Below are 14301 nucleotides of genomic sequence, written 5' to 3'. Positions count from 1 at the left end.
AGAGCCCCCTGACCTGGTGTGGAAGCGGTGAAGGACTCCTGATGCTCCGGACCTGTCGTGCGCTCTGCTCGCAAGCTAGCCCCTCCCCTGGGGGCTGGCAGCCCCCGAACTTTGATGGTGGGGCCTTTCACCTCAAGGGCACAGGAGAACTGACCCGGGCTTTGCTGGTGCTACGGCTGTGTGCCTGGCCCCCTCTGGTCACCCATGGCCTGGCGGTGAGCAGTGACTGCGGGGATGGGCCTAGGGGACACCCAGGGCCAGGCTCTAAGGCCTCGCTCCCTGTTACCCCAGCTCCAAGCCTGGTCTCAGCGACTCCTGGGCTCCCGGCTCTCGGGCGCACTTCTCCGAGCATCCATCTATGGGCAGTTTGTGGCTGGTGAGACCGCAGAGGAGGTGACGGGCTGTGTCCAACAGCTCAAGACCCTAGGCCTCCGGCCCCTCCTGGCAGTGCCCACTGAGGAGGAGCCAGACTCAGCTGTCAAGACTGGGTGAGTAGGGGGCCAGGGCCCAGGGGGGCGGGAGGCTGGGAAGGAAGGGGGTTAGTGGGCTCAAGCCCTGACGCCTGCTGGCTGGGCAGTGAGGCCTGGTATGAGGGGAACCTCAGGGCTATGCTGCGATGTGTGGACCTGTCACGAGGCCTCCTGGAGACCCCTGGCCGAACTGGAGACATCCTCATGCAACTGAAGATTACAGCGCTGGCCAGCACTCAGCTCTGTGTAAGGGAGGGGCAAGGGGGGAGGGGGAGTGTTGTTGCCCACCAGGTCCCCCTCACCCCCCACTACCACCCCATTCCAGAAGGAGCTAACCTCATGGGTCAGAAGGCCAGGGGATTCCTTGGAGCTGAGCCCCAAGAGACTGGCTGAAGCCATGGACTCTGGGCGGGTAAGGACCTCAGGCTGGGAGAGATGGAACGACTAGTGGGGGATGTGGAGGCGGCAGGCACCTGCCAGGGGCGTGTGCAAAACATTTAGGAGTTCCTGTTGTGGCTCAGCAGGCTATGAACCTGACTAATAGCCATGAGGATGCGGGTTTGATCCCTGGCCTCGATCAGTGGGTTAAGGATTGGGTGGTGCTGAGAGTTGTGGTGTAGATTGCAGATGATGCTTGGATCTGGCATTGCTGTAGCTGTAGTGTAGGCCAGCAGCTACAGCTCCGATTCCACCCCTAGCTTGGGAACTTCCATATGCCATCAGTGTGGCCCCAAAAAACCTCCGAAAACAAAACAAAAAAAACCCACCAAGCCATTTAACTACTTCTACTTCCAAGGTTAAAAAGATCTGAATAAATGTGGCTACAGCCCTGGGGCATGGCTGGAATGAATAGAAAGAACATGGGTCGCCTGGGGATTTTAGGGGAGGGGCCTGGGGGCTGCCGAGCTCCCAGAGGCGGGATGGAGATGGCAGCTCTTCAGCAACTAGAAGCAAGTACTCAATCTTTTATCAATCAACTCAGCTCTGCTGGTGCGTGCTGACTAGCTGGGAGCTATGATTAGACCAATAGGCTTTTGGTTCATTCATTCACTCATTCATTCTTTCATTTCTTCTTCATTTCCAAATCATACCCTCCCTGCTATTGGCAACCACTCCATCCTGTATAATGTATATTTCTTTGTCATCGTGATTTTATTTTGCCAAGTATATGCTATTTGGGGGCATATTTTCTCAACATTTTATTATGAAAAATTTCAAACATATGGAAATGTTGAGGAGTTCTTGTTGTGGTGCAACGGGATTGGCAGCATCTCTGGAGCACTGGGGTGCAGGTTCGATCCCCCGCTGGCACAGTGGGTTAAGGATCCATCATTGCCACAGCTGTGGTGTAGATCACAACTGAGGCTCAGATCTGATCTCTGGCCCAGGAACTACATACGCCATGGGGCAGCCAAAAAAGAAAAAAGGAAAAAAAAGAAAAAGCTGAAAGAATTTTGCAATGGGCACCCATATACCTGCCACTGTTAACATTTAACTAGACTTTTTTTAAGACCGTATCTATCCTCCATCCATTCTTTTATCCATCCAACAATCCATCGTATTTTTTTGATGCATTTTACTTCTCCCTCAGATGTTTCAGAATGCACATCCCCTAGTTAGAGCTCAGAAATAATTTATTTTCAGGTGAAACTTACATAACAATAAAACGCACACATTGTAAATGTACCCTTTGATGAGTTTGGACCAATACACACCTGAGCTATTCAAATCTCCATCAAGCTATTAGACATTTCCATCACTGCAGAAAGTTCCTTTGTGCCCTTCTCCATCCATCTTGGGGATATAGTTTGAAATGTACACAAGTAACACTCTGTTTACTTACTTTTTCCACTGAGCCCTCTGAACTTAATAGCCTTCAAGCCTCTCTGTGTGCATCTCACCCAGTATTTCCACTGCTCCTTCTGGCCCTGTGGTTTGTCTCTCCTGGGATGGACACCTGGGTGGCCTGTGGGTCTCCGCTACCACAAATAATGCTTCCTGGCACCTGCTGATGTTTCTTATTTCAATTTGTAATTGTAAAAATATGTTACAGGTCTTAGGGCTTCAAGGATCAGCCTTAGGGTGTAACGAGATTTACCTCTTCATGAGCTTTAGTTTACTCATGTGAGGACGGTGATAGTAATTTCTTCCCAGGATGATTTTAAGGCCTAAAACCCCTGCCAGGCTGGCATCTTCACAATGACAGAGGAACCCTCCTCCTTCGGTGGCATTTGCTTCCCTTGGCTTCCCCAAGACCATCAGACCTGGTCTCCCTTATCCATCTCCACTGGTTCGTTCTCCATCTTCGTAAGGTTTTAGTCTGCCTGGCTCAAATAATACGGAGGTTTCCCCGGGCTAGGTCCTGGCTGTCTCTCCTTTCACATCTTACTCCGCTCCAAGGGGCCTTCTCACCACCCCCCAGAGCCTCAGCTTCCCTGCTCTGCACTAATGATGCCCACCTTTCTGTCTCCAGCCCCAGCCTTTCCCTTGAGCTCCCTGGACACCTGGACACCTTCCGCCGACGTTCCCCAGACTCCATACCCCACTGACCTTGGGGTCTCTCCAAACCTGCCCCTTCCTCCCGTCCCCAACTTAGTCCCCCCTCCCAGCTCCCACCCATCTGTGGTCTCCACAGCGCAGTTCGTGGCTGTCCCGTTCACGGCCATATCCCGGCCCCTGGCCCCTAGACCAGCTATGATAAACGTATGTCAAATGAATGAATAAATGAATGGAGCAAATGAGGTTGAAATAATAAACTGATGGTGGAAAACTTACAGATCACTCACAATGGGCCACTCGCTGTCCTAAGTGGTTTTTATGTGTTCGAGAGAGACATTTACTCTGCCAGTGAGTGGGCGTGTAGGGTGATGCTTAAGAACCCAGGCTCTGGGAGTTCCTGATGTGGTGCAATGGGATATTCAGGGTCTTTGCAGCACCAGGATGAGGGTTCGATCCCCAGCTTGGCACAGGGGGTTAAAGAATCTGGTAGGTCACAACTGTGCCTTGGATCTGGTCCCTGGGAACTCCATATGCCACAGGGAGGCCAAAAAAAAAAAAACCAAAAAACAAAAAAGAACTCAGGCTCTCTAGAAGGTGTGGTTTAAATCCCAGATCAAGCTGTGTGACTTTAGAAGAGTGATCTCACCTCTCTGTGCCTGAGTTCCCCCTTCTGTAAAATGGGGATGATAATAGCCCCTACCTCAGAGAGTGGTGAAGGGTAAACGGAGACCTGGGGTAGCGCCTGGCACTGAGTAGGCCCTCCGAGGCTGCTCACACACCAGAGCTCCCCAGGACAGTTCTCCGATTTTTTTTTTTTTTTTTGGACCCAGAAGTGTATGGAGCTCCCAGGCCAGGGATCAGATCCAAGCTGTAGCTGTAGACAAATCCGCAGCAATGGCCACGTCGGATCCTTAACCCACTGTGCCGGACAGGGATCAAACCTGAGTCCCAGCGCTCCCAAGATGCTGCCGATCCCACTGCACCGCAGTGGGAGCTCTGACATTCTCTGATTGAAGAGAACTGGGCAGGTGCCCCTCACTCTTCCCTCCTCCTGGAGAGAGTTTTCTCCCCCAAGAAGGGGTCCGTATCCATCCTGTTGGCTGTTCCATCCGTTCCTCTTTCTTTAACCTCCCAATTTCTTTGAACCCAGCTGGACTGCCCGAGTCACCCGCAGCTCACATTCACCCGTGAACCCCCTTAAGAAGACTGTGCATGAATTAGGGACGTTATCGCTTCCACATTACAAATGTAACAATACCCTGGAGTTCCCACCATGGCTCAGTGGTAATGAACCCAACTAGTATCCATGAGGACACGGGTTCGATCCCTGGCTTTGCTCAATGGGTCAAGAATCTGGCATTGCTATGAACTGTGGTGTGGGTCGCAGACGCAGCTTGGATCTGGCGTTGCTGTGGCTGTGGCTAGGCCGGCGGCTACAGCTCTGATTCGGCCCCTAGCCTGGGATCCTCGATATGCCACAGGTGCGGCCCTAAAAAAAAAGAAAAGGAAAGAATGAAATGTAATAATTCCCTAAATATTCGCCGAACTTCTGCCACATTCCAGGTGCTGCACCAGGTGTGGACTTGATGACCAAGACAGACAAAATCTCTGCCCTTAGAGGCACTAATTTTCTAGTTAGGGAGAGGCAAGAGACACTCAACCATTAAAACCAAAGCCAATATGTAACTAGTATAACTCATCATCATAGGGAAGCAGAAAGCTGAGGAGGGGAAAGGAGAGTGCCATAGGGAGGTACAAATTCAGCCAGGAAGACCTCATAGAGCAGGGGACACTGGGAGAAAGAGCCAGCACAGAGGCAGGTGACATCTGGGGGAAGGAGTGTTCCAGGTGGAAGGAACAGCCAGAGCAAAGGCTCTGAAGTGGGATGGCCCCTGGCATATTCAAATAGCACCAGGGGGGTGGGGTGGCTGAGGCGGGCAGTGAGCCTGGGGGGCAGTGGGCCAGGCAGGGTGGGAAGGAGGTGAGAGCAGCAGGGCCAAACTGGGGAGCCTTGGGAGTTGCAGAGTTTGTTTGGGGGTGGGTTTTTTTGCTTTTTTTTTTTTAAGGGCTGCACCTGGGGCACATGGAAGTTTCCAGGCTACGGGTCCAATGGGAGCTATGGCTGCTGGCCTACACCACAACCACAGCAACGCGGGATCCGAGCTGCATCTGTGACCTACTCCACAGCTCATGGCAATACTGGATCCCCGACCCACTGAGTGAAGCCAGGGCTCAAACCCACATCCTCAGGGATACTAGTTAGATTCATTTCTACTGCACCACGACGGGAACTCCGCAACGAGGTCTTTGACGTTTGATGTGGACACTGAGGTCCCAAGAGGCTAATGCGAGGTCACACTTGTGGCACTTATTATGAGCTAGCCACTGTTCCAAATACTTTTTTTTTTGTTTATTCCAAGTCGTTTTGCTCTCCCAGCATCGGTCTCCTCACTGGAACATGGGGCTTAGAATAACATCTGCCTACGAGGATCATTGTGAAGATTAAATAAATAAGATAGTATAAGATAGTATATGAAGATCAATAAGTAAGATAGTATATAACAGGCATATTGAGTGCTTATCACATGCTGGCACTGTCCTCTGCTTTTTATGTCCAGACACAGCTCACATATTAACTAATTCTTATTCACAGAGCAACTCCACAGGTGGATACTATCATCCTCCCTTTTTTTTTTCCTTTTTCGGCCACGCTGCGGCATGTGGAGCTCCCAGGCCAAGCATCAGATCTGAGCTGTAGTTTCAGCCTAAGCCACAGCTGTGGCAGCGCCAGATCCTTAATCCACTGTGCACGGCCAGGGATTGAACCTTCGACCCAGTGCTTCCAAGACACTGCCGATCCTGTTGCGTCACAGCAGGAACTCCCATCCTCCCCATTTTACAGAGGAGAACATTGAGGCCCAGAGAGGTTGTATGACTTGCTCAAGGCCACACAGTAAGTGGTGGAGCCAGAATTCAAACTCAGATTCTGGGCACTTGACCGATGGGCTCTCTCTACCCACATAAATAGCATCTATATGATGTAACTACTTTTCAAACTGCTAACACTTTCGAAACTGTTTTTCCCTTCTCTGTGGTTGGAGAGAGGGGACTTAGGCCCTGGAAGGGTCCAGTAGCCCTGAGCTGCTCTCACCTCCCCTCTGCCCCTCCAGGACCTCCAGGTCTCCTTCCTCAACACTGAGCAAAACCGGCATCTCCAGGCCTCCCTGAGCCGCTTGCACCGGGTGGTACAGGTAACACCTCTGCCTTGGTCTGGCTCCACTGCACCTGCTGGTCACCCCTGGGGGCCCCACCACAGTCTCTCCCCCTCAGCATGCCCGGGCCCAGCACGTGAGGCTCCTGGTGGATGCTGAGTACACCTCGCTGAACCCTACACTCTCTCTGCTGGTGGCCGCCCTGGCTGTGCGCTGGAACAGCCCCAGGGAAGGCGGGCCCTGGGTGTGGAACACTTACCAGGCCTATCTGAAGGTGCGAGGTGCCCTGGGGGTGCGGGGTGGGGCAGCAGGTAGATCACAGGCTGGGATCCCGGTTCCCTCCTGACCTGAAGCTGCCCCCATGCTCTGCCAGGACACCTACGAGCGGCTGAGGCGAGATGCTGGGGCCGCAGACAGGGCTGGCCTGGCCTTTGGAGTGAAGCTGGTACGAGGGGCATATCTGGACAAGGAGAGAGAGCTGGCCCGGCTCCAGGGGACTGAAGACCCCACTCAGCCTGACTATGAGGCTACCAATCAGAGGTGAGTCTGGGCTGGACCGGCCTCTGAGTAATATCACCTCCCAGGGTGCTGAGTGCCCTCTCTGCCCTCGTCCAGGACACTGTCACTTCCCACCTGAACAGCAGCCTCCCCCTTGGGCTCCCTGCTCGGTCCTCTGTCCCCTCTCCCCATTCCGTCCCCAGGTGCAGCCAGAGGGACCTGTTAAGACCTGAGTCAAATCTTGACTCTCTCACGGCAGCCAGCACACTTTCCATAAGCCCCAATCCTGTCCCCTCACTCACTTCACTGTAGCCACACTGGCCTCCTTGATGACCCCAGGGCCTTTGTACTTCCTGTTCCCCCTGACCCGAACGTGCTTCCTGCAGACAGCTGCATTGCTCAATCCCTCACATGTACTTACTGGTACCTTCTCAAGGGACTGTCTCTGTCCTCCCGTCAAAAACAGGAACATCCCACATCCACTCTCTTCTTGGATTTCTCTTTCTCCCAACACTTGTCAGCAGCTGAGGTTTCACATTCAGTTGCTCACTGTCTACCCCATGAGCATGTGGGCCCAGGAGGGCAGGGCTTTCTGACTTGTTCACTGCTGACCTCCCAAGGCTTAAAAGTGTGCCTGCTGCATGGTACGGGTCCAGGTTCTTTGGTGGTGGTGGGTTTTATTTTTATTTATTTATTTATTTATTTAGTGGCTGCCACATTGCAGCAACTTTGATGTGGGATCTCAGTTTCCAGGCCAGAGCTTGAATGAACCTGGCTACAGGGGTGAATGCACTGAATCCTCACCACTAGACCACCAGGGAACTCCTGGTACAGATCTGTTGAATGAATAAACAACCCCAAGCATTTGATACTATTTTTATCATCCCCATTTCACAGAGAATGAGACCAAGGCACAGAGAGGTAGAATCACTTCCCCAAGCTAACAAGTGGCAGGGCCAAGATTTGAGCCTAGGCAGACTGGCTCTAGAACCCACATTCTTACCCACCTCACCTCACCCCATGCAAGTGATGCTCCTTGGACCACCCTCCCACAGCCCTGCAGAGAAGGAATTTCTTCTTTCAACACTTACTCTCAGAGTTCTCGTCGTGGCTCACTGGTTAACGAATCTGACTAGGAATCATGAGGTTGTGGGTTCGATCCCTGGCCTTGCTCAGTGGGTTAAAGATCTGGAGTTGCTGTGAGCTGTGGTGTGGGTTGCAGACGCGGCTCGGATGCCACATTGCTATGGCTGTGGTGTAGGCCGGCGGCTGCAGCTCCAATTAGACCCCTAGCCTGGGAACCTCCGTGTGCCACGGGAAGCGGCCCTAGAAAAGGCAAAAAGACAAAACAAACAAACAAACAAACAAAAACACTAACTCACCAACCACCTGATTTAGATCAGGACCTGTGCGACCAAGGTGGCCCCCAGGTCACAGTAGCAACCAAGGTGGCCCTCAGGCCCTGTCCTCAGGGAGCTTTCAAAGCCTGACTCCATTTCACAGTGGATCAAGGAGGGGGCTGTAGAGCCACAGGAACTTACCAAGCTTCCTGAGCAAGTGGCCAAGCCACCAAGACTAAGCTTGCATCCAAGGCCCATGATGGCCCCTAGGCACGTTTGTGTCCCATAGGCTTAATCACTGGCACCATTATTTGTTTTTACTGAGATGTAATTCACATACCATAAAATTCGTTTTTGTTTTTTGTTTTTTTTTTCTTTTTATAGCTGCACCTGTGGCATATGAAGTCCCCAGGCTAGGGGTTGAATCGGAGCTGCAGCTGCAGGTCTGCACCACAGCCTCAGCAATGCCAGATCTGAGCCGCATCTGTGACCTATGCCACAGCTTGTGGAAACACCATAACCTTAACCCAACTGAGAGAGGCCAGGCATTGAACCCTCATCCTCATGGACGCTATGTCAGGTTTGTTTTTTGTTTTTTTTTAGGACTGCCCCCTTGGCATATGGAGGTTCCGAGGCTAGGGGCGAATCAGAGCTGTAGTTGCTGGCCTACACCACAGCCATAGCAACACCAGATCCGAACCACGTCTGCAAACTACACCATAGCTCACGGCAACGCTGGATCCTTAACCCACTGATCGAGGCTGGGGATCGAACCTGCGTCCTCATGGATACTAGTCAGATTAATTTCTGCTGAGCCACGACGGGAACTCCATCAGATTCTTAACCCACTGAGCCACAACAGGAGCTCCCGCTATTTTAAAGTGTACAATTCAATGGCTTTTAGTGTATTTGTAAGATGGTGCAGCCATCACCTCTGTCTAATTCTGGAACATTTTTATCACCTCAAAGAAGAAATCCCATCTCCATGTGCAGCCACTTCTCATTCCCACCTGCCCTCTGTCCCTGGCAACCACTAATCTGCTTTCTGTCTCTGTGGCTTTTGTGTATTTTGATGTTTCATATTAATGGAATTATATGAAATGTGATCTTGTGTACCTGGCTTCCTACACTCAGCACAATGTTTTCAAGGTTCGTCCATGATGGAGCATGAGTCAGTGCATCATTCCATGTTCTGGTTAAATACTATTCCATTGGGTGGACAGACGGTTTTTGTTTTTTGTTTTTGTTTTTTTGTCTTTTTAGCAGGGCCAGGGATCGAACCTGCGTCGTTGTGGTTACTAGTCAGAGTAATTTCCCCTGAGCCACGACCGGAACTCACAGACATTGTTTTGTTTATCCATTCTTCAGCTGACAAACATTGGGACTGTTTCCACTTTTTGTCACTGTGAATAGTGCTGCCATCAATAGCCGTGTACACAGTTTCATGTGAACGTACATTCTCAATTATCTCAAAAGTTCAGGTCTCTAGGAGAATCTTTGGGTCATATGATATCCCCATATTTAACTTTTTAAGGAACTGCCGGATGGTTTTCCAAAGCGGCTGCAGCATTTTAGATTCACGCCAAGCCTGGGCGAGGGTTGCAATTCTGCACTTATGCTGTAGTGCAGTACCATTAAGGTTGTAAGAGAGATTTTGAATAAATAATACATTCAGGAGTTCCTGTTGTGGCTCAGTGGTTAACGAATCCAACTAGGAACCATGAGGTTGCAGGTTTGATCCCTGGCCTTGTTGAGGGGGTTAAGGATCCGGCGTTGCTGTGGCTGTGGTGTAGGCCAGTGGCTACAGCTCCGATTAGGCCCCTAGCCTAGGAACCTCCATATGCCGCCGGAGCAGCCCTAGAAAAGACAAAAAGACCAAAAAAAAAAAAAATTCATATGATTCAAACATCAAAATTATATGGGAGTTCCCTAGCAGTCTAGTGGTTAAGGATCCAGCATTGTCGCTGCTGTGGCATGGGTTTAACCACTGGCAGGGGAATTTCTGCATGCTGCAGTCACAGCCAAAAAAAAGACCCGCAAACAACCCATCAAAATGATATGAAAATTGGAGTTCCTGATGTAGCTCAGCAGGTTAAGAACCCAGCTGGTATCCATGAGGAAGCGGGTTTGATCCCTGGCCTCTCAATCAGTGGGCTAAGGATCGGGTATTGCCCTGAGCTTCAATGTAGGTCACAGATGCAGCTTGGATCCCGTGTTGCTGTTGCTCTGATTCAACCCCTAACCAGGGAACTTCCATATTCCACAGGTACGGCCCTAAAAAGACACATGAAAAATTATATGAAAATGAACACCTCCACCCACAGCCCCATCTACTCTGGGTCTCCCTGCTCCTGCAGGTAACCACTTTTGTTAGTTTTTTACACCTGATTCCTGAGTTCCTGAATGCAGATACAGGCAAACACCAAGATTTTTGAGTGTATGTATGCAGAAAGCATCATGCCTGTGGTCCTTGCTTTCTCCTCAGCTGGGTATCTTAAAGGCAGAATAGTCTGATGTTAATGAGCCCAGACCCTGGAGCCACACACAGCCTGGGTTTAAATTCGAGCTTGGCCACTTGGAGGTGTGTGACACGGAGACAAGGGACGTTACCTTGCTCAGCTCAGTTTCCCTCTGTAAGAAGGGGAATAACCGGAACCTCTGCCTCCCAGAGTTGATTCAGAGTAGATGAGTCAATGTGTGCGTGTCAGCCAGGGTCCCAGAGGAAGCAGAATTCCAAGCAAAGGAGTTGAGCTTTATTTTTTTTAAGTTTTATTTTTGTTTTTTAGGGCTGCACCAGAGGCATATGGAAGTTCCCAGGCTAGGGGTTGAATGGGAGCTACAGCTGCTGGCCACAGCCGCAGCAACTTGGGACCAAGCCTCGTCTTTGAACTACATCACAGCTCACAGCAACACTGGATCCTTAACCCACTGAGCGGGGCCAGGGATCAAATCCGCATCCTCATGGCTACTAGCTGGGTTTGTTACTGCTGAGCCACAATGGGAGATCCAAAGGGGTTTAACTTTAAAATTAAATTGATGATGATGATTGTACAACTATAAATATAATAAATGCCGGGCTGCGGGATCCTTAATTCACTGTGCCAGACTGGGCATTGAACCTGTGTCCCTGTGCTCACCACACGCCACTAATCCCATTGTGCCGAAGCGGGAGCTCCTTGACAGTCTTTTTACACTTCTGTAACAGTGCCCAAGCCCCTGGTCCTTTTACAGCTGCATGCGCTCCACTGTCCTCTGGGTGTTCATTCAGCCGGTCCCCCGTTACCGGCATCGGGGTCACTGCTAATCCTGCTCTGTAGACAATGCTGCAGTGAGTGACCTTGGGTAAATGTCATCTTATGGGATGTGGCTCTTTGCTGAGAGATGGCCGTTGTGCCAAAGGCTTTATGTCCACCGTTGTCTCACTCCATCCTCACAACAACGCCATGAAAGAGAAGGAAAAGCCTCTGAGGGTGTGTCCCTCGTAGCTGAGGAAGGTGGGATGCAGGTATTTCCTTTTTTTTTTTTTTTCCCCTATAAATTTACATATGTTTTTGTTTTTTTGTGTATGTTGGGATGCAGGTATTTCCTGACTCCAGGATCCTTGCCCGAAGCGCCCCACGGACGGAAATCCTCAGGTCCTACAGCCTAATCCTCACTCATCAGGTGCCATAAATTGAACCTTCATCTCCCTTCAGTTACAGCCGCTGCCTGGAGCTGATGCTGAACCATGTGGCCCATCGTGGCCCCACGTGCCACCTCATGGTGGCGTCCCACAATGAGGAATCGGTCCGCCAGGCAACCAAGCGGTATGAAGTAGGGGAATGGGAGACAGATCCCCAAAGGGTGGCGGACATGGAACGAGGGGAGGGCCAAGAGGTTCAAAGGGGAGCTGGGGAGGAGAGTCAAAATATTTAACCCCTGCTACTCCTGTAGGTCCCATAGGCCCCAGCTGAGCAAGGCATCGCCCCTTACTTGCTGGGGCACGAGGAGGTCCAAGGGTTCCAGGGGAGGAGCTGGGATGCACGGGGGAGTTTTCAGAGGGCCCAGGGCAATGGTGATTTATCAGTGAGTTTGGAAGTGCTTCAATATGTGAATAACTCGAACAGCCCTATGTGTGCAGAAAGGCTGACTTTCAGCACCAGATCCAGCCACACGGTCTGGACTGAAGCGTGGCCTCTTCTGTAGCATGTGGGAGCTGGACATCCCTCTGGATGGGCCCATCTGTTTTGGACAACTTCTGGGGATGTGTGACCATGTCTCCTTGGCATTAGGTATGAATGATCCATCCCCCAGCCCCCACCCCCATGTCCCAGCCCCAGGCCTCATTCTTTCCCAACCAGATCCCTTCTCCCCATCCCAGACAAGGCCTGGCCAGGCTCCCATCCAGCGCCTGCAGCCGGCCCAACGCCAGACCCTTCCAGATAGGTCTGCCCCGGATCTGAAGGCCTTGCAGGCCTGTGTCTGTGTCTGGGGTCTGTTGTTTTTGTTGGTTCCTGATCACGGCATCTTGTTTCCTGTGTGCTTTGGTTACCTTTATTGTGTTGTTTCCCAGGGCCTGAGACCGGAAGATTTATGTTTCCTTCTGCTGGGTACTAAGGGGTACAAAACCACTGTACTTTAAATTCATAGCTTGAGGGTTCTTGAGATATCCCAGGGGTGCAAATTAGGGCTGCAAAAATGTTAGGGCCATACCCTCTCAGAGATGTATTTATCTGTTTTCTTTCTTCCTTGCTCTGCTTATGGTCAAGGTCCTTCCCTGGGTGTGTGTGTAGTGGCGGGAGTTGGGGGGAGGGCTAATTTCTTGTTAATTCACACCCTGAGGGTCTAGATTTTTGGGATTCCAAATTAATCTGGGGACAGTCTTCTTTATAATTCCCCCTGGTCAGTCTCTGAGCCTCCACTTCTGTACCCACGTATGTACCCCCTCAAATGTGAAGTCATCAAACAGCAGTTCAGTTTGCCTTCAGGGTAGGAATGCTTCTTGTGCATGCCTTCTTTGGATTCTCACTTTCTCTCTCTCTTTTCTTTCTTTCTTTCTTTTTTTTTTTCTTTTTTTCTTTTTTTGTCTTTTTAGGGTCGCACCCATGGCACATGGAAATTCCCAGGCTAGAGGTCAAATTGCAGTTGCAGCTGCCAGCCTACACCACGGCCACAGCAACGAGAGATCTGAGCCGAATCTGTGACCTACACCACAGCTCACAGCAACACCAGATCCTTAACCCACTGAGTGGGGCCAGAGATTGAACCAGCAACTTCATGGATACTAGTCGGGTTTGTTACCCCTGAGCTACAACGGGAACTCCCCCTTCTTAAATTAGTAAATTCGGAGTTCCCGTCGTGGCGCAGTGGTTAACGAATCCGACTAGGAACCATGAGGTTGCGGGTTCGGTCCCTGCCCTTGCTCAGTGGGTTAACGATCCGGCGTTGCCGTGAGCTGTGGTGTAGGTTGCAGACGCGGCTCGGATCCTGCGTTGCTGTGGCTCTGGTGTAGGCTGGTGGCTACGGCTCTGATTAGACCCCTAGCCTGGGAACCTCCATATGCCGCGGGAGCGGCCCAAGAAATAGCAAAAAGACAAAAAAAAAAAAAAATTAGTAAATTCCTTATTCTCTTGGAAGCATTTTAATAGCTTTGAGAAATTTTTTTTAAATGATTCCTTGATTTTTAGCTTTTTCAGGGGGACATTTTCTCCCACTCACCTACTCCACCACGTTCTTGGAAATGGAAGTCTGTTCCAGATGGGGCCTGGGGGAGCCTCTTCCCAAACATGAGCCCACACCCTGCCAATGCTCTCCTTCCAGGGCAGGCTGGCTATGCTGTGTACAAGTCCATCCCCTATGGCTCCCTGGAGGAGGTCATCCCCTATCTGATCCGGAGGGCCCAGGAGAACCGAAGTGTACTGCGGGGTGCCCGCAGGGAACGGGAGCTGCTCAGCCAAGAACTTCGGCGGAGGCTGCTGGGGCGGGGCCTGAGGGTACCCCATTAGCATCCCTAGGGGTCATGTGGTCAATAAAGGTCTTGAGCTGCTGCCCAGATGGCTGCCCTGCACTGAAGCCGCCTCCTTGGGGAAGGGCTAACCTCAGTCAGCCTGAGCTAGGGGTCCCTGTAATTCAAGGGAGATCTCCAGATGACCCTAGAGCATGGTAAGGGCATTGATCAGAGACTAATGAAGTCCCCACTCACCCACCCTAAGGCGGCCTGTCCTGCAATAGACCAGTTAGTGGCTGATGTGGAAATTTTTCTTTACCTCAGTGGACGCCCAGGTGAAGGGCACAGGTGAAAAG

The 14301-nt window shown here is 51.2% G+C and overlaps 1 protein-coding gene across 12 annotated transcripts; it reads left to right on the top strand.

Moving 5' to 3' along the window:
• Positions 1–14052, top strand: PRODH2 (proline dehydrogenase 2). 12 transcript variants are annotated; one of them, XR_014804977.1, is made up of 11 exons: positions 11–215; positions 292–488; positions 578–716; positions 796–882; positions 6140–6220; positions 6300–6455; positions 6555–6721; positions 10286–10376; positions 11715–11825; positions 12205–12290; positions 13819–14050. XR_014804977.1 is itself a non-coding variant. In NM_001435419.1 (10 exon segments), coding segments are annotated over 10 exon segments (1383 nt in total). In that variant the 5' UTR covers positions 1–41; the 3' UTR covers positions 14004–14052.
• Positions 14053–14301: the final 249 nt, after the last annotated feature.

This window comes from Sus scrofa, chromosome 6, assembly GCF_054392235.1.
Source record: "Sus scrofa isolate SSC_HxYL_T2T_F1_AM1 chromosome 6, Sscrofa_HxYL_maternal_Yorkshire_Landrace_v2.0, whole genome shotgun sequence".
NCBI classification, from domain to species: Eukaryota; Metazoa; Chordata; class Mammalia; order Artiodactyla; family Suidae; genus Sus; species Sus scrofa.
Note: the sequence above shows the minus strand (reverse complement) of the source record. Positions and strands in the feature narration are given on the sequence as shown.